This window comes from Eleutherodactylus coqui, chromosome 1 (genome assembly GCF_035609145.1).
Source record: "Eleutherodactylus coqui strain aEleCoq1 chromosome 1, aEleCoq1.hap1, whole genome shotgun sequence".
NCBI lineage: Eukaryota > Metazoa > Chordata > Amphibia > Anura > Eleutherodactylidae > Eleutherodactylus > Eleutherodactylus coqui.
In genome coordinates, this window is record NC_089837.1 from 131,196,866 (window position 1) to 131,224,412 (window position 27,547).

Consider the following 27,547-nt stretch of genomic DNA (forward strand, 5'->3'; position numbering starts at 1 on the left):
CCTGTTTTTGTTTCATTTTTTTTTAGTTTTTTGGAGGGGAAAGGGGGTAAAAAACTGGTTTCGGATTACAGGGTGCATACGGCGACAGTTTTGGGTCATTTTCTTTTTTATGTAGATATTTTTTATTTTATTCTGTAATTTTTTAATACTTATTTTTGCAACTATTGTTTTTTACCATCCATGTCTTCCATGACGTCATATAAGACCTCTGGGAGTCATTCACATGGTTTCTTTTTTTTTTTAATTTCAAACTTTTGCACTCTAGCTGGGGCACGCATAGGAGCCTGTTACAGGAGGAAACATCTCCCTAGTGTGACAATAGTCACTAACAGAGCTGATATAGGTCTGCCAGGACCCTGCAGCTCTCCTGTGACAGGGGGGGGGGGCACCAGGCAGTCACGTGATCACCGTCTCACATAGTGGAAGTAAGGGCTCCTTCACACTGGCGAGAAAATTGTGTGTTGCGAGATAACCAAATCTTGCACAAATATGAAACCCATTCTTTTGAATGGGTTCATTCATATTTGCGATGTTTTGCTGCATAGCACTGCGTTGTGATGCTATGCAGAAAAGAACTTGCAGAATGTTCTTTCTCTTAGTGAACTCACCCATTGTTCTCAATGGGGCCGGCAGCAGCAGCGCTGGCCCCATTGAAATATCACGGAACAGCCTACGGATCTGAAGGAATCTCCCATAGCAAGGAGAGAGGGGGCAGAGCTGCAGGGGATCTCCTAGAGATCTCCCTATATTTGGAGAGATAGGGGGGCAGGACTAGATGGCTTCCCCGAGGGCGAGGCTACAGAGGGTTCTCATAGTGATTCCTCTCTAGCTAAGAGAGGGGGAACCCTATCTAGCCCCATCCACTCTCAGGGGGCGGGGCAGCCTTCTAGCCCCGCCCATCCACCTTTCCAAATATGGGGAGATCTCTAGGATCCCTGTAACTCTCCCTCCTTGCTATGGGGGTTTCCTTCAGCTCTGCAGGGATGCAAGGCTGCTTTCTTTTGAAAACGCCTCTCATCCAGGGGGTTTCAGAAGGACTGCGAGGGCGATATTGGGCCATGAACCACGGCATGATATCACTCTCGCCTCCATGTAAATTCCCCCAGAATGAGAGGCGTTTTTATGTCAAACCTGCCTCGCATAACTTCGGGGATGTAGGGATTATGGAGTTTCTCTTATTGTTTTCAATGGGAGACCTCGCATAGCAGTGCATGCACCTAGCACGATGCCATGCTGCAGCCAGCCCCATTGACAACAATGGGAGATGAAATGTGAAAGCACGCAGGGAGATAAAACATGCCACAATTTTTTTACGTATCACATAGCGGTGCCATGCAGTAAAGCATCGCTTGTGTATGACCCCATTCAAAAGAATGGGGTTCATATTTGTACATCTCGAACGCACAAATCCCGTGTAATTCTCTCGCTTGTGTGAAGGCAGTCTAAATGGGGAAAATTGGCTGCTACCTCATTGTTTTTTTTTGCCTTCCTCTGGATCAACATTGGGGGGGGGGGGGGTGGGGGTAATAGGCTAAACATGATGTATATATGTCTGTTTTCGGCCTTACATACTATGTTACTATGAATTATTAATTAAAGGTTATGTTACAATGGCGGTCTATCTGTGATATATTGTGATATGACTGTGATTGTCCGTCCACAGACTCCTGCAGCCTGTAACCAGTACATCACAAGGGAGCTGCCAGCGTGGAACATATGGGGAGCCACAAGACATATTAGCTTATTCATTATTTTCTGCCATGGGGAACTGAGCGCGGACTATTCTAATCTGATCTGGGGATGAGCCCTCCCATTCAAGTCAACGGGGATGCAAAAAACAGGCTAGCAAACGGATGCTTCCCATATTTCACAGATCTGAGGCTAAGAAATACAGAAAAAAAGAATTGGGCCTGTTTCAGCTTTTTTTGTGGTTGTAAAAAATGGATGATTTATGGAAGTAAAAAACGGACACACAGATTGCAGGGAAACTGCACTTGGAAGAAAAAACTGCCATTGTTTGCAGATGGAACACGGATGTAATAAAGGCCCATTATAGCCTTTCCTTTACACATGGCAACTGCAGCGTGACCCGACTTTAGGCACATCCCCAATTGTACAGGTGGTGAAGGGGTCCGGTGGGCCTGGAACACCGGGACCCAATATGGTAGTGTTGTGTCAACTACACATACGGGTACTCCGACTACTAAATGTGGGCTGTTGTGGGAACAGCTCTACTACTAAGATAACCGCAGTTATGTTAGTGGAATGACTACAGTTATGGGGTAACTATTACTGATATGGGGGTGCTATTGGGATGGGGCTATAAGTACCACAGGAATATGGAGCTTGGCTTCAACTGTTATGGGGCATTAAGGGAACTAGTACTATTAAGGGGCATGGAGGGGGAGCTAGTACTGTTATCGGGCATTAAGGGGGAGCTAGTACTGTTATCGGGCATTAAGGGGGAGCTAGTACTGTTATCGGGCATTAAGGGGGAGCTAGTACTGTTATGGGACATTGAGGGGGAGCTAGTACTGTTATGGGACATTGAGGGGGAACTAGTACTATTATGGGGCATGGAGGGGGAGCTAGTACTGTTATCGGGCATTAAGGGGGAACTAGTACTATTAAGGGGCATGGAGGGGGAGCTAGTACTGTTATGGGACATTGAGGGGGAACTAGTACTGTTTTTTTTCGGGCACTGAGGGGAGCTAGTACTTATATGGGACATTGAGGGGGAGCTGGTACCGTTTTGGGGCACTTTGGGGTGTTAGTACCGTTTTGGGGCACTGAGGGCAGCTTGTACTGTTATTGGGCATTGGGGGTGGGAGCTAGTACTGTTTGGGGCGCTCTGACCGTAATATTAACCCCACTAAAGACGAGTGCGCCGGTACATAATCTATTCCTGTCACTAAGAGGCCGGAAGAACACGTCCTACGCCGCTCACTGAGAACAGGCAATACCTCAGCCAGCTGTAGGAAGGCCCCCGGGTGCTGACGTCACGCGGAAGTCCCTCTCCTACCACGTGGTCCTGACGTCATGCGGAAGTCCCTCTCCTACCACGTGGTGCTGAGCGCCGGGCCTGTAGTGACAGCGGCTTGTCGGGCCGTTCCTGAGGACTGAGGGAGCCGCCGGGTGAGTACAGAAGCCCTGGGCTGAGCTCGAGGATAACCTTGGCCTCCGGGCAGCGCTCCCGTCTTCCTACCGAGGATGTGTGAGGCCCCGGCATGCAGTGCTGTCCAGGGAGGCGGCCACACGTGGTACTTAGGAGGCTTAGTTATGGTGCGTTTTTCTTTCATTAGGGCTCATTCACACGAGTGTATTTTACTACGTGTTACGGGTTTTGTGCGCCCAATATGCGCTGCCAACCTTTACATTAGTTTCAGTTGTGCCTCTCGCACACGGTGCGTGAAACGTGAGCGCAAAAAAGATGGCGGCACGCTCTATCTTGGCGCTTATTCCGCACACATGGAGATAGTGTATGGGGATTGTCGGCATGTAGGCGCCATGTGCTCCCGCGGGGGTTACACGCTTCTGCGCTCGGGGTTCCGTTTTCTTGCTTCGTTTGGGGATCAGCAAAGGGGAATCCCCTGGCGGAACGGCTCCGTCTTGTGATAGAACTGAGCAGCGCTGTTATGGACCCCAATGACTGTAATGGAGTCCGCGCCGCTCAGCGCTCCAGCATTTTACTGGTCGAAAAAGCACTGAATGCAGGACATTCTTGGCCGAGATCTGCGACGGGACCCCCGGCGGGCCGAGATCTGCGACGGGACCCCCGGCGGGCCGAGATCTGCAACGGGACCCCCGGCGGGCCGGGATCTGCGACGGGACCCCCGGCGGGCCGAGATCTGCGACGGGACCCCCGGCGGGCCGGGATCTGCGACGGGACCCCCGGCGGGCCGGGATCTGCGACGGGACCCCCGGCGGGCCGGGATCTGCGACGGGACCCCCGGCGGGCCGGGATCTGCGACGGGACCCCCGGCGGGCCGGGATCTGCGACGGGACCCCCGGCGGGCCGGGATCTGCGACGGGACCCCCGGCGGGCCGAGATCTGCGACGGGACCCCCGGCGGGCCGAGATCTGCGACGGGACCCCCGGCGGGCCGAGATCTGCGACGGGACCCCCGGCGGGCCGAGATCTGCGACGGGACCCCCGGCGGGCCGAGATCTGCGACGGGACCCCCGGCGGGCCGAGATCTGCGACGGGACCCCCGGCGGGCCGAGATCTGCGACGGGACCCCCGGCGGGCCGGGATCTGCGACGGGACCCCCGGCGGGCCGGGATCTGCGACGGGACCCCCGGCGGGCCGGGATCTGCGACGGGACCCCCGGCGGGCCGGGATCTGCGACGGCGGCCTTTAAATATTTGTCACACAAGCAGAGCAACTGATTACAAGAACTGTAGAAAAAAAACCCATTTAGAAATGGTGTGATCTAATTGGCTGTGAGAAGAACCTGATGTGGATTTCATTGAAAACAATGGCAGACATCCGCACTTTTTCTTTCTACGGATTTGCATTTCTGTGGCCGCGGTTCTTTACATAGATTAGCATCACTTGGTGCGGCTGATCCGTGGGCAGAAAGCCTGATGCTTCTTGCGCATCACGAAGTGTCATGTCGGATCCGTTTATTTTTTCCGATGATGCGGAGATCTACGTGCGGTGCAGACGGACGTGCTTGAATGAAGGCTACACTGCCCTGATGTGGAGTCTCTGATCCGAAGTGTCGGGCCTCGTTGACATCTAACAGGTTTTACAGGAATTCCTCTCCTAATTCGCGGCACGGTTTCGGATTTCTTCCGTTTTGCAGTTGCTGTGGATCTGCGTGTGGACCAGCGTCATTCTGTGGACTAATCTGCATCAAGAATTAACCTGTCGGGTTTTTTTTGCCTACAACACATATGAACTGTGGCACGTATTTCCATCAAAGTCAATGGGATGCTAAAATGGCGCAGATTCCAATGTGGATCTTGGCCCAAAATCTGCACACACACAAATCACTTGTCAGTGTAAGGATTCCTCCGTCACCTTCTCACAGCTTTTTTACAATCCAATGTCAGGACAGTTTATTGCCTATATGATATCACAGGTAAATCGGCAAAGGAAGAAAACCGCCATCTGTACGTGGAATATAGAGGCTAGTTAGTGGTCGTCCTGTGATGGAGATGCGCTCCAAACCATTAGAACTGTCCATGAAATAACTGATGGGCTTGTAGGTTCACCACAATCGGCTGATGATGAGCTGATTATTAGGTTGAGCAGATATTGGTTGTATCCGTTAGACTGGTAAATATATCCTGTCGTGGAGGTTGAGCCCCGTCGGACGGCTAAGGGCAGCGGCGCTACCAAGGCATACATGTCCGTCACAGCTGTAGGGGATGTTCATATGGCGGAAGCCTATTGGTATTTCTCAGTGTGGCGCCCTCCGCTATAACGGCAGCAGGGTATTCCGGCGTAATGTCATTGCGGACCCACGCACAGGTTTAGCCTTGTTAGAGGTCACAATCCACATGTAGAATCTGGGATCGGCGGGAGGAGGCGTTACCTTCTGTGACCTCTGTACGCGCAGAGACGCATTAAGTCACTGCAGATTTTGCTGCGATTTTAGAGTTGGAATCTGTGGGATTCTGCTGAGTGAACATACCCTAATCTGTTACCCATATTTCCAACCTCTGACACTCCATAGATTTTGTGCGGCCGGAGTGACCCACATCGATGAATGGATCGGCAGACGCTCGGCTGAGCACTGCAACTTTTTTTAATGGCTATTGGGGCTTTTTGGTTCGACTAAATTGTATACTGCTGAGCCATCAGGTGACTCATCGAACAGACAGTGTCCCGTGTGTGAGGTCCGTCTGCAGCCGCTTGGATTGGGTTACTACAAGCATTTTTGCACCATTTAGAAGCTTTGATCCGCTGAACTTCTCTCTGTTTTCCAGATTGTGCAGGATGGAGTACATGAAGGGGCCGGCCAGCAGCAGCCAAGGGAACATGTAAGTAGTCTGCAGTCAGTGATGTCCGGGCCGCTGTCACCACCGTGCCACTTCACATGGAAGACCTCTGTTCTGTAATCCAATAATAACCCCCCTCGCCACCCCTAGATCTCCCCTTCTGCTTCGTCTGACGCCCCCTTCTCTCGGCTGTTGGCGACTTGCCACAAAAAAAGAAATTGTTCAAGAAGTGTCCGCAACCAACGAGTCCGATTCCTGCTTTTTGGCCTTGTTCACATGGCTGTTTGTCACTTCATTTGGCGTGCTGTTATAGGAGCAGAGCTATGGAAGGCACAGTGCCACGGTGCCCAATGGACCTGTTGGCTTTTTGGCACGGTATCCATCATTTTACTGGAAAAAATAGCGCTGTATACTGTGCTGTTTTTTTTCTGGTACATTTAGGCCTCGTCCACACAGGCGACAAAGTCATGCGATTTTCTTGCATTTCTACAAATGGCATGTATGTGATGCCCATGCTTTGCTATGGGTTCCTTCACATTTTGTAGCCTGCTACATTGGGAGTCAAAAACCTCACCGGTTCGGCGATCTGCATGGGACTTGTGAGGCTTTGTAGCCCATGTTAATGGAGTCTTCCTGTCTATTGCATCGCATGAAAATACGGTTTTCGTGCGGTGTGATGCAACTTTGACAGTAGGAAATCCTACAGCCATAGCCTGAGCCCTAGCTGCAGGAAAAATATAAAAACCCACATACATCACCTAAAAAGCGCTGTCCAGCTCTGGCCCATCTTCTCCCTGGTAGTTGTCTTCAGCATCTCTTCTGGTCGGGGATTGGAAAATTCCCTCCTCCAGGAAGCGCTGGCTGATGGCTGCGACTCAGCCAATCAGAGCAAGCGCTCGATGAATCGATCACAACCAATGGATTTTCCAATCCTCGACCAAAAGAGATGCTGAAGACCAGTGCCGAGGACCTGGGGAGAAGATGCAGCAGAGCTTCTAAGTGATGTAGTATTTTTTTTTCTGCAGCTAAGGCTTATTTCGGGTAGGCCTTGTATTTTGAGCCCCCCGCCATCCTGAAAATCCTCGCACGACTTTGTAACGCCACACAATGGCGGTATCACTGCAAAAAAATTGCAGCGATATTGCAAGGACCTCTGTTTATCACTTTTATTGCGTTTTAAGGGAGGCAAAATGCTAAAAAATTAGCATTTTGCCTCAGTTTTTTAGGGTTTTTTTTTTTTACATTTTTCTTTTTTGTACATTTCCTTGTTTTTTTTTTGTTTTTTTTACACTGTGTCCCTCTGGGGGACTTACAGCACAGCACTGATGATCGCTGTGATAAGGCATTGCAGGACTATTGTCCTACAATGCCCTATTGCTTATTACAGGGATCACAGGCACTGGCAATACAGGATGTCGGTATCTGGCGCTCCCTCTGTGAACCCTTCCCATGCCATGATCTACATAGATCGCGACAGAGAAGGGGATAACAGCGCGGGGGGGGGGGGCGCATCTCTGATGCACCCCCACTGTAGCAGTGCGAGGCCGGCTATCGCTGACAGCCGGCTCCCGCTGCCAGATAGCGCGAGATCACTTACGTCCTGGGGACAGCGCAAGATCATAAGTTTACGCCCTGTTGTGGGAAGTACTCCTCTGTCAGAACGCCCTGGAGCAGGAAGGGGTTAAAAGAAGTCAACTAAGTCTCCCTCAAAAACACATCTTTTTTTATTTAGATTTTTTTTTTTTGGTTACTTTTAAAAGAAACCTCAAATTTCATTGTACGTTTCTTTGTTTATTTTATTTTACAAGCATTGTTGGGGGGTCTTGCTCAACGTGACTGCAAGAATACCCCAAACAAAAACACACTGGGGGATATTTATGGCTAGAAGCAATGCTTTCTTGCCCACAGCAGCCGGCATCAGCGCTGCGCTTAGTCCTTGGGGTACATTCACATGTCGCTGACCTGCCGCCGAATTTGGTGCTCTTGGAAAATGAAACTGATGCTGCAATATGTTGCTTTTCGCCACAAAGAGCGTTTTTCTATCCGCTGGTTTCGCCGTGTGTTATTTAACTATAGACTGTTATGTAACATTAAGCTGCAGCATGTTTGAGCATGGGAAAAAATGCCATGAAAATGCTTTGTTTTTCGGAAAACCAATTTGTGTGAAACCGCCCTTCGAAGCCTGAAAAAGTGAAATTGCGTCAAAGGAAAATACATTCACTTAGGCTGGGCTCACGCCTATGGGACAGTAAAACGCATTGTACGGCGTGCACATGAGCGCGATGCACGACTTCCCATTGAAAGCAATGGTAAACACCTGCCGATCCTTTAGTACAGCTAAAAGGCGCGCTGGAGAATCGCTACTTCACAGAAGTGATGTGAGGCGGGTTTGGCCGAAAAACGCCTTGCATAACTGTGAAAATGCACATTGGCGAGCACAATATCGGGCGGAGTTTCCCAGGCTGATATCACGCTCACCCGTGTGTAGATGGCCTTATAGGTAATCCCTTGCTTTAACCCATTCCAATCCTAAAAATCGTGGCATGTTCTATTTTTTTTCGTCATGCAACGTTTACCATGGAAAATGCTTCCGATCCACGACCGCTCGTAAATTCTGAGATTCACAGAAGGGATGCAAGGCAATTTTGTCTGAAAATCCCCTCGTATCCGTGGTAAAGCGCACGTTGCCGAGCGCGATATCGGGATAAGTTTCTGGGCCCAATATCGCGCTTGCCCGTGTGTATTTAGCCTCAGCTATACGTAAGTATAATTGGAAACCTTAATTTTCCAGTTCACTTCCTGAAGCAGCCACAGCCTAAAAGAACATGTTATACGGTGCCGTCACCTGAAAGCACAGTTCCTCCTGTCTTTATAAAGTCATCTGCTTGTGTTACTAGGTGTTTGTTTTCTCCTTTCTTGTAGCCTTTGTTGTGAATGTGGCGTTCCAATCCCCCCAAACCCAGCAAACATGTGTGTGGCCTGCTTACGGACCCAGGTTGACATCAGTGAAGGGATACCAAAGCAAGTGTCTGTACATTTCTGCAAGCAGTGTGAGCGGTAGGTACTAATTTCCTGTTCCATGTCCTGCAAGCATATTCTACAGAAATCTGCATCAAACTATCTTACTATCCCAAACTTTATAAAGTCTCATCACCCCTGGATATAGTTTTTTTGTTTTTTTTTAATGTGTGAGCATACAAACCTCTGAAAACCGAAGCTCAAAGTTAACCCCTCAATGACAGAGCTGTTTTCTCCCCCCCTTTATAAAAAAAAATTGTAACTGCTTTATTTATCCATCGCCGTATCTGTATGAAGGCTTGTTTTTTTTGCAGGACGAGTTGTATTTTCAATGGTATTATTTAATGTACCATATAATGTACTGAAAAACTTTAAGAAGATTCTAAGTAGAGAGAAATGGAAAAAAATGAAGTTCTGCCATCTTTCGGTTCTTTTCTACGGCGCACAAACTGCAACAAAAATGACATAACAAAAATACCAACCTTTTTGTTTTTTTGCTCTACTTGTGATTTATTTTTTTCAAAGATATTTAATTTTCTAAGATTTTCTGACACCATTATCTGCGTGCAATAGCTATTTTATTTTTCCATCCTGTAGTTTGTGTTGGTACCATTTTGGAATACATACAACTTTTTGTTTGCTTTTTATTGCATTTTTTTTCTTGGAAAGGGTGTCCAAAAAAGTGCATTTGTGGCGTTCTTTATTTTTTTTTTTTCTGATGACGTTCATTGTGCGAGGAAAATAATGCGTTACTTTAATAGATCAGGCTTTTACGGACGTGGCGATACCAAATATGTACATTTTGTTTTATGATTTAGAATCTCTTATTATAAATTTGGCAAAAAGGAGATGATTTAAACTGTTACTTTTTTCCTTTTTTTGCAGTTAAACTTTATGGATCTTGTTTTTATTATTTATTTATTTTAGTCCCCTAGGGAACCACAACGTGAGATGCTTTGATCACTCCTGCAGTATGATGTAATGCCATCATACTGCGATCTGACAGGCAGTCTATCAAGCTACTCCACGGGGACAGCTTGATAGTCATTCTGCCATGACAGCCCCTGGCTGCCATGACAACTGCATGGCTTCCTGCGATCTCATCATTAAAGGGGTAACAACCCTGATGACCCGTGCGGCTCATTGCAGCTGGCACCGCCTGGTTTCAGCTGTAAGAAACAGCTGGCCCCCAAGATGTATGAAGGGAGTTCGCCTGACGATCGCCCTTCATACATGTCCTGCATATGCAGGAAGTAAAAACACTATAGGACCGTCACTAAGGGGTCAAAGGAATTTTCTAAGAGTAACATATTGATGACCTATGCACAGAATCGGTCATCAGTATCAGATCGCCGGATCTACAGCTTTGAATCCTCACCGATCAGTAGTTTGAAGTGGTGCTGCGGCCTCTTCAAATAGCTGATCAGTGGTGGAAGTTGTGAGCGGTGGTCCCCCACCCATCTGATATTGCTGACCTATACTGAGTGTAGGTCCTCAATATGTTAAGGGCCACTTAACAAACGAAAATACACGATAATCATGTCTAAATGCAATGCCAACCTTTACTATTCATTTACTTTTTGTTTGTCGCCCACTTTCAAACCAGTATAAAAATCACTGCTGGCTCACTCCCAATGTGAAGCAAGTGAGCCTTAACAACTAGTGGTGACGTCGCCCGCTCCCACCTGCTATACTAGCTCATTAGCGCTCCCACCTGCTATACTAGCTCATTAGCTTGATCTTCTTCCTGAGACGGTATTTCCGTGTAAAATGCTGTCAGTCTCCCCGCAGCGTTTCACCCATTTTTCCGTCATACGCTCTGTTGTGTACGGCACATGCCCACGTAGGGCACGGACATGGGCAGTGTGACTTTTTCGTTTTTTAAATTCCTGCTGTTTCAGAGCTTGGATGCGTATGAAAAAGCTGCCCATACTCAATGTATTTTATACGGACAGCGTATAATACGCAGGCCGTACAAGTGTATAGGGCTCGCGCTGCGTATGTACACAGAGAAATAGAGCGTGCTGCGATTTCTTTCTCTTGCTTATCAATACGAAAGGTCTACACGCGGTATGCTTGGATCAATAACAGTCCATTGACTCCGTTCACCGCATATTATGCTTCCATGCGATGCACACACAATACACGTGAAACCGGTTGTGGACATGAGCCCTAACTGCTGCGCTGGCTGCTTTGGTGGTCTCTGAGCCTGTGGTTCCTGTTGTGTAAAAGCAGTGATGGCGGAGATTGGTCTGTTGCCAGGCCTGTGTGTCGTCTAACCTGACTTGCCATGATAAGGTGGAAAGAAACCAGCGGCGCACTTCATGGTGGCACTCGGGCATCTGCGAACTCTGTGCACCATGAGGCTGCCCATGCAAACTTGGAGTCAATATAAAATATCGAGTGGAGTGATTGTGCGGGATGTATGGAACGTTTTAGCCATTCTGATCACTTTGCTGAGAAATGTGCTAAAAGGGTTGGTGGAATTTTTGTTAAACTCGTACTACAACCCCGGAAAGAAATGCTCATGAAACCTCTACAGCTGTATTTGCTTTCTTTGATGGGACTAAAAAAAACTGCAACACCCGGCATGCAGTTACATCTCAGGCAGATATGTAATGATGAGTTGTGGCGTGATTAGACGACCGGTTTTGTCACCGGAAGCCCTAAAAGTTGTCGCCCCCCCCCCCCCCCCCTTCATCCTTGGCCTATAAAAAGTCTCTCTGAGGCTCCTTGGGTGTAGTGACCTCTTCCACTTCCACTTGTGTAGAGCCTGTTGACCACTAGATGTCTGTACAATGCAATTCTAGAGGTTGAAAGCCGCGCCGGAGGATTGCCACTTCCCAAAAAGGGGTATCAAATGGCGAGATACAGCGCTCATCCGTGCAAAATTAGCCCTAGGTGTATTTTTATTTTTTGGAGGGGGTTTGTGGGGGAGGTTGGGTACGATTATGATTTGCTTAAAGGGGTTGTCTCAAGGCCACAGTGATTTTTTTTTTTTATTGCCCAGTCCCCCTTCTTAAGCATACATTACTATGCAGCAGTGTAAACGGCTTTTAAAGCAGGTTTCTACTCACAGTTCTGGTGTTTCAGCAACTTATAAAACTTCTTCCAAAGATGGCCGCCAGTTCTTTTCCCAAGGATGCACCGCGGTTTTCTCCTATGGTGCACCGCGGGTCTTCTCCCATGGTGCACCATGGGCTCTGTGCGTTCCATTGCCGATTCCAGCCTCCTGATTGGCTGGAATCGGCACACGTGACGGGGCGGAGCTACGCGCTGACGCCTAGAAGAGGGCGGAGCCAGAACGCCGCTCGTGCCCGGACGAACCAGAAGAAGACCCTTCTGCGCAAGCGCGTCTAAAAAAGCAAGCAGACAGCGAAATTAGATGGAGCCATGGAGACGTGGACGCCAGCAACGGAGCAGGTAAGTGAATAACTTCTGTATGGCTCATATTTAATGCACAATGTATATTACAAAGTGCATTAATATGGCCATACAGAAGTGTATAACCCCACTTGCTGCCGCGAGACAACCCCTTTAAGTATAGTTATGCCTGCATTGTTTGGATGGGGTAATGATATATTCTGTGTATAGAATACTTATGCATGTAAAATTGTCTTAAAATTAAGGGGTAATTATATTCAAAAATATAGTTTTCAATAAAAGTGATTTGATTAAAAAAAATAAGCGTTCTCTGTGAGGCTTTTCATGAAGACAGTCCACGTGTTCCTCTGCTTCAGGTATTTCCCTAAATGCAGTGCTGTGAACTGTCTTCGCTCATGCTTGCTCACGTGATGCCGAAGTTATGAAAATGTTCCCCCTAACTCTATGCTATGCAGTGTTGTGTGTCTACCTGTTTAATGCTTCTAGGTCTATAGAACCCAGAAAGTGTCTGTTTATAGTGACGCTGTATATTGTCATGTAGATGATTGTATTGGCTTGTAGTGATATTTTGCTGTCCTTTGTACCATTTGTTTAGCTATCTACAACCTCCGGGAACGTGGATTCAATGTGCTTTGGAGTCGAGAGAGCTGCTGACTTTGTGTCTCAAAAAACTGAAGGCTTCCCTGAGCAAGGTGTGACGACTGGAGGATGCTAAGTACTACCTGACATGCAATTCTTAGGTGGGGTTCATACGGGGCCGATTTGCCACAGAATGTCCGTGTGGACCCTCCGCATGGAATTTACAGTAGCAGCAAACTGGATCAGATTTTGAAAATCTCCTCCACAAGCTGCAAAAATAACCCGCACAAAACCCGTTGCGGAAATTGTCATGTGGTGCGGGATTCAATTCTGCAGTATGTCAATTCTATCGCTGTTTCTACACGATCACATTTGAGGACTCGAGTGAGGAGATTTTTACAATTTTTTTTTTCTCTAAAAGCTACAGTAGATTTAAAAAAAAAAATAAATTAAAAAAAAATAAAAAAAAATAGGCTAATATTTTCCTTTCTTGAGTTTCTGTGGCTTAACTGCACATTGTCACATTGTAACCAATTTGGTTGGCGTATTTTTTATATATATATACATTTTTTTTTATTCCAGTTTTTTTTCTGACCTATAAATTCTGTAAGCATTTTACACTACAGTAGTCGTACAACCCAGCTGTGGTGCGTCAGGATGAGACCATTCAGCAATACTGAATTACCGTATATACCGACGTATAAGACGACTTTTGAACCCTGAAAAATCTGCTCTGAAGTCTTATACGCCGGTAATACAAAAAAAAAGTGTAAAAAAAAAAAATCATTACTCACCTCCCCCGGCGTTCTGTCGCGCTCCGGCAGGATGTCGCTCGCTCCTCGTCCCCGGCGCAGCATTGCTTTCTGAATGCGGGGCTTGAAATCCCCGCCTCCAGAAAGCTAATGCACACGCCGTCAGCCAGTTACAGCCATTCAATGACAGCATTGAATGGCTGTGATTGGCTGAAGGCGCACGTGTGTTAGCAATCACACCCATTCAATGATGTCATTGAATAGTGTGATTGGCTGAAGCCACGTGTGTTTTAGCCAATCACAGCCATTCAATGCTGTCATTGAATGGCTGTAACTGGCTGACGGCGTGTGTATTAGCTTTCTGGAGGCGGGGATTTCAAGCCCCGCATTCAGAAAGCAATGCTGCGCCGGGGACGAGGAGCGAGCGACATCCTGCCGGAGCGCGACAGAACGCCGGGGGAGGTGAGTAATGATTTTTTTTTTCTCCACTGTATTACCGGCGTATAAGGTGAAAGTTGGGGGGTCGTCTTATACGCCCCGTCGCCTTATACGCCGGTATATACGGTATCTTGGTTTGCCATTACTGAATACTGTAACAACCCATACAATACATTTATCCTGCATGGCCAAAAAAAACCATAAAAACCCCTAAACAGGCAAAATGCTTATTTTCTTCATTTTGCCACCAAAAACACAGTGTTTAAAAAGCCATATCTACCTCCTTAGTGGAAATGCCTAAAAAAAAAAAGAATTTTGGTATCGTCCTAATCATACCGACCCACAGAAAAAATGTATCATGTCATTTATGGTGCATGATTAACGCTGTGAAAAAAAAGCAATGGCAGAACTGAGGTCTTCTCATTCCCTGCTCTCAAAAAAATAAACATTTTACAATAAAGTATAAAAATGTTACCAACGAAAACTACAGTTCACCACACAAAAAACAAGCCCTCATACGGCCATGTCGACAGCAAATAAAGTTATGGCTTTTTGAAAAGTGGAGATGAAAATCCTCTAAAAATCATTGTGTGTCCTTATGCCCAAAATAGGCCATGTCCTTAACCCCTTAACGCTGCAGGGTGTATAGGTGCGTCCTGCAGGTTTGGGGTGTGTATGTAAGGAGATCGCAGGGCGATCTTGCTCCATACATCGCGGCTGACGGCTGTTTCTTTCATCTGAGCTGTTAACCCCTTAAATGCCAGCGGGATTTAAATCCCCCGACCGCTGTTCCCACGGCCTGCGGCATGGTTTGATAGACTGCCTGTCAGACCACGGTATGATGTAATGCTATGGCATTACATTATACTGCAGGAGCGATCAAAATATTGCATGTTCTTGTTCCCTCTGGATAACTAGGTCAACGGAAAAATAGTTATTGCGGCCAGAAGAGGGTGGCAGAAATGAATTTAAAAAAATGAAAAGTCTTTAAAAAAAAAAAATGCCGCCAAAAAAAACCCAAACTAGATAAATTTGGTATCGTAGTAATCGTGCTAACCCATAGAATAAAGTTATTCTTGTTGCATTTTGTGAGCCTTAGAAACAAGACGCTCTCAAAGATGGTACATTAAATAGTACCATTGAAAAATACAATGCGTTTCACAAAAAACAAGCCCTCAGACAGCGATGGATAAATTAGAGGGGGGGGGGGGGGGGGAAAGGCCATGTCCTTAAGGGGTTAATCTAATGTCTCTATCATAGATATGCAGTGGGGCCAATTTACCTATCTGTGTGTATGAGTAAATGGAGTACCTGGAAGACACCCATACATAGGAAAAACCTACAAACTTCATGCAGATGTTGGGCTTCTGTAGGGTCCTAATCCAGTACCCCTGCCACTATTCTGTACTATTGTAGAAATCAAATAGATTGTCCGTTATGGAAAGAGATTTGGCCAGAAAGCTCTAAAGAATAATTGCAGTTAATGACAAAACCCTTTTCTGAATGCATCATTACAAATGTCTTTTGCATTCAGGGGGTAATTTGCTCGGGCATCACATGGTGACTATAGAGCGCTGCTGCCCATCTGAGGGTGGTAGTGCTGGGGGGGGGGGGGTGTATGAGCAGCCTGCATACCACAGATGTGTCATCAGGGTGATGAGCTTAACCCATCTTGGCTTCAGCTTCTGTTTTTGCACAGCGTGGAACTAAATCCAGTTAGCAACCTTTAATGTTAGTGTTGGTTGAGGCGAAGTATTCCTGTTGGGCATATCACATACAGATTAGTGTTCTGCATGGAGCTCAGTATGATCATTCTTGTACCTTGTCCAGATATCCGGGAGGGGGAGGGGAGAATCCTCCTTGTACTTTCCTTGTCTGTATGTATTCTACGTTTGCAGCCTACAGTTGTAGAAAGTAAATTTGGTGGGTGAATGGCTTTTATCACGTATTGTGTTATATTAGGAGGATGTATGATCATTAACCCCTTAACCACCCATATGCCTTTTGATGGTGGTTGTTAAGGCGCGCTGCATCAGAAGCCTGACACGGGAAACCAGGCTCTCCATTTGGGGGAGATTGCGGATGTACGCAGATGCACTGTAGATCATCCGCACAGAAACAAAATCTGCAACCCCACTCCCAAACTTTTCCCCACATCCCTAATTGATTTTAACCTTCAAATCCCCAGTGCATCTGCAATAATTGTATTTGTGGAATCACTGCGGATCATCCGCACCCATTGACTTGTAACGGAGCACTGTAACGGAGCATGCTGCGATTTGTTTTTCGCACCAAACGGTCCGCAAATCAAATCCGCATGCTTAAATACAGTTGCGGATGCCAATGCTTCCCTATGGGCACTTTGAATTGCAGATCTTCCGCAAATCAAATCCGCCCGTAGACATTGGGCATTACAGCGGCGACTGAAGAAACCACTGATTCCCCCTCTGTTTAACCCTTTACATGCTGCAGTCAATGCAACCACAGCATCGGAATCGCTGACATGTACTTTTAAAATGTGGATATTTTTGAGAAAAATAATGTACCTTTTAGACCCTTTCGAAACCTACAAATAAAACCTGAATTATACGAAAAAAAAACCCAATTTGTTTACTAATGGCCATATTTTCTCTAAAGTAGGCAGGTTATATAAATGCCACCCAGCGGTTCACTTTCATGGTCTCCTTTTATAATAAATTGTCACATTTTGAAAGAAATGCATAAAGGTTTCAGGTTGCTAGTTAAAGTCGAAGTCAAGCAGAACCGGAGGTGCACAATATCTCCTAAATATAAGGAGCTTTTATGTCCACCTTCAAAGGTTTACCAGAATAAAGTGGACCAGAAACTTCTGCATTCCAGAGGCTAGTAAATATCTGTTATATATTCAGCAAATGTGCTTATTAGTACGAGTGGGAATTAGGTGTGCAACAGTGCATCTTCTTGCCTCGTTAGTAGAGAAAAAAGACTCCCCACCACGGCCGTGAAAAACGTATTGCGAGACGCATGGATATGAATCCCGCTCTCTTGAATGGGGTCATATACATGAGCGCCATCCCCACCATTGCTGTGGGATTCAAGGTTTCCCATTGAAAACAAATGGAAACACTGGCCAATCCTTGACGCACAAATGTCTTGCATCCGCAGGGAAATTGCACGTTGGCCAGTGTGATGTCTGACAGTTTCATGGCCCGATATCGCACTCGCCAGTGTGAAATCCACCTTAATATAATAAGGGGCTCAAAAACTTGAAGGAAAGTTCCTTTATTTTCCCTTGGGTGTCAGTTGGGGCTCAGAGTTTTCTGACACATTGTAACTTGCAGCTACCCCCTTCTAAAACCACATAGCTCGAAGAAGTAATGCATTTCATGCTGCACCCTAGATTTGGTGTCTGTCTTAGAATGATTATGTTGGTATCCTTTTCACGTAGGTGCGTCTTATCGATGCCGGCTTTATTTGGACAGAACCTCATTCCAAGAGGCTGAAATTAAAATTAACAATCCAGAAGGAGGTAAGTAAAGTCAACCTTCTCAGAGTTGCTGTAGGTTCTTGGCAGTGACTGCAGCCGTTCTGAGTATTCTTCAGAATAGCATCTGTAATCTGAGAAGTGCCGCGTGTCTGGAGTTATTTAATAGACTCTTCCTCCAACAGGTGATGAACGGGGCAATCCTTCAACAAGTCTTTGTAGTTGACTATGTGGTGCAGTCACAGATGTGTGATGATTGCCATAGAGTAGAAGCTAAGGACTTCTGGAAAGCTGTGGTCCAGGTCCGCCAAAAGGTAAGAACCTCTACTACTGCGTTCCCTGAGACCATGTCAGTGCTGATGGTATGAGGCTGTAGAGATGCACCTCTTCAAAAGGTGGAATGGGAAACCCCAGTTGTCAGTTTATTCCTACATTCCCAGAGAGTATAATAGAGGAACAGCACAACACAGAGTTATGGGAGCAGATGCTCCGGTGTTACGGATAAAAGTAATACTGACCTATCAGGAGAGCTAACCTGGCGTTTTAAGTACTTTTGTGCAACGGTTTGCATTCACATAATATGTGACCCAAATCCTGGAACTTTTGATAAAAAATGATATTGGAAATGCAGATGTGAAGTCCAAGAATCGAATGGAATAAAATGGTGGTAAGATTGCATTTTGCCTAGATGCAGGCTTATGTAATTGCTGATCCTGTTTCTCATGAGCCGCGTCTAATTCACTCTGGTTCGCAGTGTTAATTTCACTGTACAGATGTTGCAGAAAGCTCTTATCTTAAGGGTCTGTTTACAGGGGATGATTGTCAGCTGCTTAAAGCCCCATTTACACACACAGATGATCGCTCAAAATGCGTCAAACTGACAGTTTTGAGGGATCATTTTGCATTAGCTAATAATGGGCTAATTAGCCCATTAGTAGCTAGCTAGCTTAATTTACATGTATTTAGAGATCGAAGGGGGGGGGGGGTCTGTTCTCTAAATACATCGCTATTGTTCTCCAGGGGGACAGCTGTTGAAAGAATGTTATCAGTGCTGCCCATGGAGAACTCTGTGTGTGGTCCCTCTTAGCAGGGATGACGGATTTTCAGCTGAGCTGAACTCGGCGATGGACAAAAAGTGCACGTGCACGGTAAGTGCACGATGGACACCCATTTACACACAACGATTATCACCCAAAAGATGGCTTTTGAGCGATAATCGCGGTGTGTACTAGGGCCTTGAGCGATTATTGCTCCTGTGTGATAGCTTAGTGAATGGAGGCAGAGCAGGCCGGCGATTGCTTCTGGCTGCCCACCTCCATTCACAGTAAACAGTCAGTTATTACCCTGTTTCTCTGAAAATAAGACATACCCTGAAAATAAGACACAGCAGGATTTTTCTGGATTTTTGAGGCTGCAGAATGCTTTTTCAGTATTTTTGAGGATGCTTGAAGTATAAGCCCTACTTCAAAATTGAGCCCTATTTACAGTTAATAAAAAAGAACAATATAAATAGTGTCCAGGCAGCTGTACATGTACAAAAGTACAATCTATTGTAGTTGAACTACTACCTGTGTACACAGGCTGATCGTCATTCGACTTTTATGCCCGCACAAACTGAACAAATAATGATGAACAAGTGAATTGTCATCCGTCATTACTAGGGATGAGCGAGTATACTCGCTAAGGCACTACTCGTCCGAGTAATGTGCCTTAGCCGAGTATCTCACCGCTCGTCCATAAAGATTCGGGGACCGCTGCGGCTGACAGGTGAGTTGCGGCGGGGAGCAGGGGAGAACGGGTGGGAGAGAGAGATCTCCCCTCCGTTCCTCCCCGCAGCTCCCCGCCCCGGCCCCTGAATCTTCAGGGACGAGCGGGGAGATACTCGGATAAAGCACATTACTCGAGCGAGTAGTGCCTTAGCGAGTATACTCGCTCATCCCTAGTCATTACTTTGTTGGCAGCGGTTTACACTGAACTACTTTAGTTAAATAGAAACTCCTTAAAAAAAACAAAAAAGAAAAACTTGTTTAATCACATTTTTTTTTTTTTTGCAAACCCCAAAACAAAAAGAGTGTGCAATGAAAGGTTAACAGTTGTACATGTTAATTATGTTCTCCTCCAGGTTGTTCACAAGAAGACGTTCTATTACTTGGAACAAATTATTTTGAAGCACAGACTTCACCAAAACACTCTGCGTGTGAAAGAAATCCATGGTAAGAGATACTTGTGTTATCAGAATATATACTTCCCGGCCAAAGTGACAGCGGTACGATGAAGAGGGAACGAGAAGAGGCTCTTGTGCTAAAGCTGCTGTCCTCAGCAGTAGTTAATGATATTTTCCACTACGTCTCTCGGATATGAAGGTGTATTTGATAAGAGGCTGTCCGTGAGTTCTCGCCTGGTGGGATGCATCCCGTCCTTTGTGGTCCTTCAAATGTGATAACCATTTAGCTCCTGTTCAAATTCTAATTATTTGTTGGGCTGTTTCAATCATTGCCGTGGCGTGATATTTGCTGACCTATTTAAGCTGCTGTTTAGCACTTCTCATATTGCTGGTTCACAATACGTTATCATGAAGTTTTGTTGTTGCAAAGTCCGCACCTCTAACAAATAACTGCGCATGTCAGCCATGGCTGTGACAGTACAGTGCAAGCAAAAATCTATGACTACAGCAGTCGTACACATTTAATATCAAAGTAAAAATGCATAGCTGTTATACGCACCACATAAAAATGAACGGTTCTTGGCACATATTTTGATCAAAAGAGTGTGGGCCCATCCGCTACGTCCAGGCCACCATTAGCATTAGGCCCTCTGCAATGAGGGCTGCACCTGAGACTCTGTATTTGTATTGCTGTGCTGGGAGTTTCTTTCTGTTGACTTACATTGTAAAATATTTTGGCTTTTTCTGACATCACAATGACAAAACACATTTACTACGTTTTCTTTTATAGATGGGCTGGACTTCTACTATGCATCCAAGCAACATGCACAGAAGATGGTTGAGTTTCTCCAGTGCACAGTGCCCTGCAGGTACGTTGTATTCATGTATTACTACTCTTTGGTGTCTAACTTGTGGTACGACATGGATTGGTTTGAATAGTTACTCTTTTTTTTTAACAGAGCATCTTTATAATGAGTAGTATAATACATCTGCATCACTATATATTCACTATATTGTTTAGTGTGGATTTGCGTATGCCGGCTGGTCCCTGAGGACGCTCTGATTCTGGCGACTGCTTTGTATGCTGCTCTTAGATTGTTTGACTTGAGACCCACCTCAGCTTCATCAGCCAGAGCATTATAGTACCGCTCCCTGTCTTTCTTGGCCTTTGCCTGGAACACACTCTTCAGCCTCTTACATTCCTCTTGGTCGTTTTTTAAGGCGGGCTTTCGCCTTCGCTTCAAGGACCTGCATAGTGTCGTCCTTTAGCCAGGGCTGCCTACGCTGGTATCCAAGAACGGTCCTTGCGGTTTCATGGATAGCATCTCTTGTGACATTCCAAGCTGCCTCTGGTTCATTTGGGAGATTGCCCAGAACGTGGAACCAGTTTTTGATTGCGATATTGTATTGACATTCGAGTGCTGGATTTTCCCTCAGGGCGTCAACGTTTAATGAAGCTTGTGATCTGGTCTTATGGGGCGGTTGGAGTGGAACTGCTATTTCGGCAACAAGCAAACGGTGGTCAGTGTTTGCTGGAGCTTCTGCCTCGTGGTATACTCGACACGTTGCTGTGAATGACCATTCTGTGCCTACGGATGCTCCTTTACAGGAAGAGGTCCATTCTGCTATTTACAAAATTAGATACGGACGCGCCGCCGGCTCAGATGGCATTCCGCCTGAACTGCTGAAATGTGCAATTGAGCCGATGAGCACTGCTTTACATTAACTATTTCTGTGCGTCTGGTCTTGTGGGAAAGTCCCCGTCGAATAAAAGGAGGGCATCATCCTCGCCCTGTACAAGGGAAAGGGTCCAAAAACAACATGCACTAGCTACAGGCTGATAACGCTCCTCTCGGTTCCCATCCAGGTCTCTGCGCACGTTCTACTCTCAAGGGTACAACCACTCCTGACCTCCAAGCGGAGACCCCAGCAGTCAGGCTTCACGGCAGGCCGCTCCACCATGGATGCCATACTTGCTCGTAGGCTCCTCTCAGTGATTCATAGAGAATTTAACAAACTGCTCCTCGTCGCATATGTCGATCTCAAGGCGGCGTTCGACTCTGTCGACAGAGAATCCCTCTAGAAGGCCTTGCGCGGCATTGGTGTTTCCACATCTCTTTTAGACCTTCTAACAGATGTGCATCAGGGCACATCCGCCAAAGTCCATATCAACGGTTCAACCTCTGCTAGTTTTGAGACCTCGTCTGTTGTTCGACAAGGTTTCGTCTTGGCTCCTGCACTCTTCTGCAGGGCCATGGACTGGATTCTTCAGCGTTTTGTCCAACATAATGGGGTCACTCTTCTGGAGTACCACTTTACCGACCTGGATTACGCCGATAATGTTGCACTTTTGGATGTCACATCTAATAATCTGAGACACCCATTGGAGCAGTTCGATTTTGAGACGTCCTGTCTTGGGCTTCACATCTCCTGGCAAAAAAACAAGCTGCAGAATCTAGGAGTTGGCACAATCCCTCCAGACCTAGATGTACACGGCCAGAGAGTCGACTCTGTCAGTGAGTTTGTGTACCTCGGCAGCGTTCAGCACACAGATGGGGAGGGCGCTTCCAGACATCCTGCGGAGAATAGCGCTGGCACCCTCGGCAATGAGGCCCCTGGATAAACTCTGGCAGAGGCAGAACATAACACTCAGTCAGGACTAAGATTCGATTCTACCAATCCTATATTATGCCAATATTATTGTACGACTCAGAGACTTGGATCTTGCTGTCGCGAACCGCTGAGCGTCTGGAGTCCTTTCACATGCAATGCCATTGCCAGATTCTCAATGTCCGTTGGTTTGACTTCATCAGAAACAGAGAGATACAGGCTTGCACGGGGCTTCAGTCAATCACAAAAACAATAACAAGATGACGACTCGCACTTTTTGGTCATGTTGCACGCTTGTCAGAAGCTGTTTCAGCCCACGGTGCTCTAACCGCAGCAATCGCTAGGAAAATCGAGAGACGACCCCCTGCGGGATGGCGGAGGCCCCCCGATCGTCCGTGGCACTCGTGGGTGCAACAAATGGGCAACATAAACACCGAATGGAACAATGCTCTCGGTCGTGGTCATGCTAGATCGGCGCTACGGATCCTCGTTGTCCAAGCGAGATATGTTTAGTGGCATCCCAGCATGACCAAATTAGCAAGTGTTATCATTTGAATTCCTTTAAAAGATCTCAATGGGTATGTGTTTAGCTGCTTGTGTCCAATGGAGGAGTGTAGGGTTAAAGTTTTTATTTACTTTTTTAAAGTTTGGGTTTATTGTGCTTAATGCCATACATGTACATCATTGGTCACCTAGGTTGTTATGGAGCGAGCTTGAATGTGGAGCCTGTTCCATTGCTGGTGGGTGCTGACTCTGAAACGGCTGACACTCGCATACAGTGACCAAGATCCGCGTTAGCTCCCTTCCCCACCGTTTCAAGCTAGATAGATGCTGCAGTCAGTGCTGCCTTGTCAAACTTAATTAGCCCTCCTGCAGTGTGATCACAGGGTACTGATGGTTTGCCAGGGTAGCCTGAGGCCTTGTGAAGGTTCCTAGACCTGCGATTAGTTATAGTCTATTAGGACTTTCCTGTGTCAGGTTACTATTCTACCATTGAATTTAAAGTATATTATAATGCAGGGATATTGCAGTATATTGTAGAGGCAATCACAAGTTCGTCTGCTAATGGGACTAAAGAAAATGGAAAAGGGGTTTTATTTTTTGGTATCAATAAAAACTGCAGCTCCTCCTGCAAAAAACAAACCCTTACACAGCCCCATCAATGGAAATTTTATAAAGTGAAGTGTCAAAATATGATGGCAGAAAGCAATTAAAAAAAAAAAAAAAAAAATATATATATATATATATATATATATAATATACATTTTGGTATTGCCATAACTGCACTAACCCGCAGAATAAACTGAACATATTTTTTTTTCTAGAAATCCAAACATTTCCCATAGTTCTTGCTGTCCTTAGGGATAGTACTGTGTGGTCCATCAGTTGTATTGGTACATGTATGTTTATTTGGTTATCAGGGTTGAACAAAAAACCTCCAGGGTATGTATTTTTTAGCTATTACATAATTTTTTGTTTCTTGTTAAATAGGCATAGTTTATAGTAAAGTTACTCAAACCATTTTAATAAGACTATATAGAGAGATTTTACCTCCTACAATCTGTACTTGGTAGGTCATAAAATGGGTAACTTATAGGAAAAATGTAGCACACCTCATATAATGGTAAATTTCTAGTTAGTTTTTATATGACGAGCCCGGTGCTTTATCTGTTCTCTTTGATCATGGTTCAGTGGTAGATGAAAGCACGTGGATATAAGTTGGACCACGTTGCTGTGTCTGTTTGCACATCTACACTGTGTTCTGTATGGTGTATATTAAATATCAAAGTGCCGTGACTGGAGGCTCTGGCACAGACTAAAGTGATATTTCTGGTAGTTCTGCTAGGTTTGTCTTGCATCATGCCACATGATATAGTTTTGAAATGCACAAAGGGGCCCACGTGTAAGGCATTAAGATTCTACACATGCCCTGAATGGTCAGGCTGAGCTTTTTAGATGGCTTTTCAGGAAAAAGTCCATATATGTAGATGAGGAATAACACTATTGCTGGCCCATTATAACACTTTTATCCTCCCCCCCCCCCCCCCCCCCTCAACTGCAGCCTGTATCTGTGATTCTCAATTTTCTCAGAACTGGTGGGAAGCACCCGACTGCTGTGCTGTGTTCTATATACTGCACATAGAGAGCTATAGAATCTGGTCTCTGTAACGCACAGACACAACCTCATCATGTAGGACAGTGTACAGCAGTACTGAGCATTGTAGATGTGAATAAACTGCAGCAGATAACTCGCCATTAACTCCTGCAGGACTTTCTGTGTGCATCTCTTCCTCTTTATCCTACCCTCTGCTCTCATAGACGTCACGGAGCAGGATGACTGACTCAGCGCTCCACTTCCTGTTTTGCCTTTGGAAGAAAGACCTCTAGTGGCCAACATTTTAGAGTGATTTTTTTCAACACAAAACTCTAATTTTAGGTAAATAAAGTAAATTGCAGATAATTATCACATCGTCATCAAATAAGTACTTGTTTGAAAATGTAGTGATAGTTTTTTACACAAATTTCCAAATAGCAGTTGTGTTTGAGAGCCTTTACTTCCATACAAGTCAGATTCCAGTAAACAGATTTTACACAGCGCGGTGGGACTATTTGTATAGTAACAATACAAGATGGCTAACTTGTCGGAAAGAGGAATACGAACACTATATATAATATTGCTACATGATATGCTAAGGCCTCCTGGACACGGGCGGAAATTCCGCGGCAGGGTTTCCTGCAGAATTTCCGCCCGTGCCCGCTGTCATAGAATTGCATTAGATAATGCAATCCTATGCAGTCAACAAATCGTGGCAAGTCCTATTTCGCACAGAAACTTCACGGCTGACATTCTGGCTTTGTTCTGCACATGTGCCAGCTGGAGAAGATGCCGGGAGGAGGTGAGCTGCAGTGGTCACTGCAGGGGCACGGTTCACATCCCACTGCTAGAATTCTCGCAGGGGGATCCGACCCGGCCATCTGCAGGAGTCCTAAGGCATTTATATATGTGGCCCAAAGATTAAACAATTGACACCTAATTGTTTATATTGTAGAGGGTGTGCACCAGTGAGGGATTGGTGGTTGAGGCAGAACGATACCACGCCACCCATTCATCATTGTAGCGGTGACCTACTACACGCCACACTCAGCGCTCGCATCGAACGCTGTACAGGAATCTACAGTGTGATCTGAGTGGTACTTAACATTGGAAAAAGCTGTATTATCCGAACTGATTCCACCACTCAGCAGTGTAGCGGAGAGCGGATCCTGCTACATTAACCTGCGTGCTTGGCTTAATTGCTTCACCAACCTTTGCCCGCAAGTCCTGCTGTACTCAGCACCCACATCAGAGCACTGTAGAGCATTAGGCCAGTGGAGGAACATGTAAAGGGACCTCTACATTGGTTTATCCTGGGTATTTTGTGTATTCGGAATAAAGTAATTTTCGTGAGTCTGGAGATTTAAATATAAATTGTAGACTACATCCTGGGAACTCTGCTCTTAAGTGGATGCCTTCTCCATTGTATCTACAAGTCTCTTCATAATGAGGGAAACTGAAAAGGAAGCATGCATTAAGTAAATGTGGCCATGCCTGCGATCTTAACCAATAATCACAAAGGGATGCACTAATTTAACCACTTTGTGTCCACCATCTGTATACATGTCCTAATTCTCAATGTACAGTTAGCTAAGTGGTGTCCGTCCGTCCGTCCGTCCGTCCTCCATTTTACTGGAAGACCCCTATAGAGGGATCTGTCACTATAGACATTGGGCCAGCACTTTTAGTTCAGCCCTAAGGGTGGCTTCACAGGGGCGTGTTTTTGTGCGTGCATAGGTGCGCACCTATGTACGTGCAAAAACACATGTGTATGCAGGTCCATTTACTGCCTTCAATGGAGCCGCGGCTGCTCCCGGAGGCTCCATTGAAGGCAATGGTCTGCTGGCACCCCTGAATTGTTTTTCAGGAAAGGGCTTTACATACAAGCTCTTCCCTGAAAAATAAGAATTTTAGTGTAAAAAAAATTATTTTTTTTAAAATTTATTTATTTTTTTATCTGGCTGCCGCTGCCTTGTGCCCGCGGGGATGAAGAGCACAGCTGCGGCAGATGTTTCCTTCATCCTTGCAAGGAAAAAATTCCCTGCTGCACCTGCCACATCTGTGACAAATGCAGCAAAGGTATTCTTCATCCCTGCAGGGAATAAAGAATTCCCTACCACAGCTGTCACAGATGACAGCTGCGTTAGGGGATCCAGCTGCCGGCATCCTGTAATTGTTTTTCAGGGAAGGGCTTTAAATATAAGCCCTTACCTGAAAAACAAGAAAAAATGGTGATAAAAATATACTGATTTCTTCAGCTGCTGGGGCTCAGCCGCGTCCAGCCGGCTTTTCTCCACTGCTTTGAGGAGTATTCAGCAGGCGAGGATTTTAAATCCTCGCCTGCTGAATGGGCTGCCTCTGATTGGCCACAGTGCTCAGCCAATCAGAGGCAGCTCTCAGCTATTGAATGACAGCTGAGAGCTGCCTCTGATTGGTCCCTGCGGTCAGCCAATCAGAGGCAGCACTCACCCATTCATGAATTCATGAAACATTATTGGCATTTGAATTTGATTCTACTTCTGCATTTTTTTCAATATAAAACATAGAGTTAAAAGATACTGTCCCTGACCTGGTACAGAAAGAAAGCCGAATCTATGCCTCACACACAAATAAGCATAAAAAAAACACCTTAGAATGTATTGAAATTATGAAATACTTATGTTTACATTTGGGCTTCAAAGGCCTTGGTCACGAAGGGGTCCATAACCACTGCACATTGGAAATGATTGCACACGCAATGTGCAGTGTCTTTCGGTGCTTACAGAAGTGTAGCATGACATGTCCTTCCATCAGCTACCATGTTTGTCGTGCAGTCTATAGGTGACCGTACTATACGAGGGCTCAGCACCTTATAAAGGACCTGGGTGCTGATATGATACGGAGTGCCTTATAACGCAGCTTCTACTATATTTTGTGAAAACCATTGTAAAGTGGCCGACCCATTTAAGCCTTTGCATGGACTGCCCTCTGTATATTCTTCGTTATAAATTACTGCTGAAATAAAGTTTTACTATCGAGTATCAGATTTTAAAAATAATACCCCTTTTAGACTGACATGTCCCTTTTAATTAAAAAGAAGTCTTTCCTTGGTTTTAA

The 27,547-nt window shown here is 45.8% G+C and overlaps 1 protein-coding gene across 2 annotated transcripts in view; it reads left to right on the top strand.

Annotated features, from left to right (window-relative positions):
* Nucleotides 1-2,988: 2,988 nt before the first annotated feature.
* NMD3 (NMD3 ribosome export adaptor) overlaps nt 2,989-27,547 on the top strand; it is a 50,199-nt gene continuing 25,640 nt past the window's right edge. Inside the window, exons 1-8 of one of the 2 annotated variants that reach the window (XM_066600599.1) lie at nt 2,989-3,135; nt 5,937-5,990; nt 8,871-9,005; nt 12,946-13,042; nt 17,547-17,627; nt 17,768-17,896; nt 19,705-19,795; nt 20,537-20,615. In XM_066600599.1, the coding sequence (XP_066456696.1) occupies nt 5,947-5,990; nt 8,871-9,005; nt 12,946-13,042; nt 17,547-17,627; nt 17,768-17,896; nt 19,705-19,795; nt 20,537-20,615 (656 nt within the window). In that variant the 5' untranslated portion in view covers nt 2,989-3,135; nt 5,937-5,946. The other variant, XM_066600605.1, reaches the window with a different exon arrangement.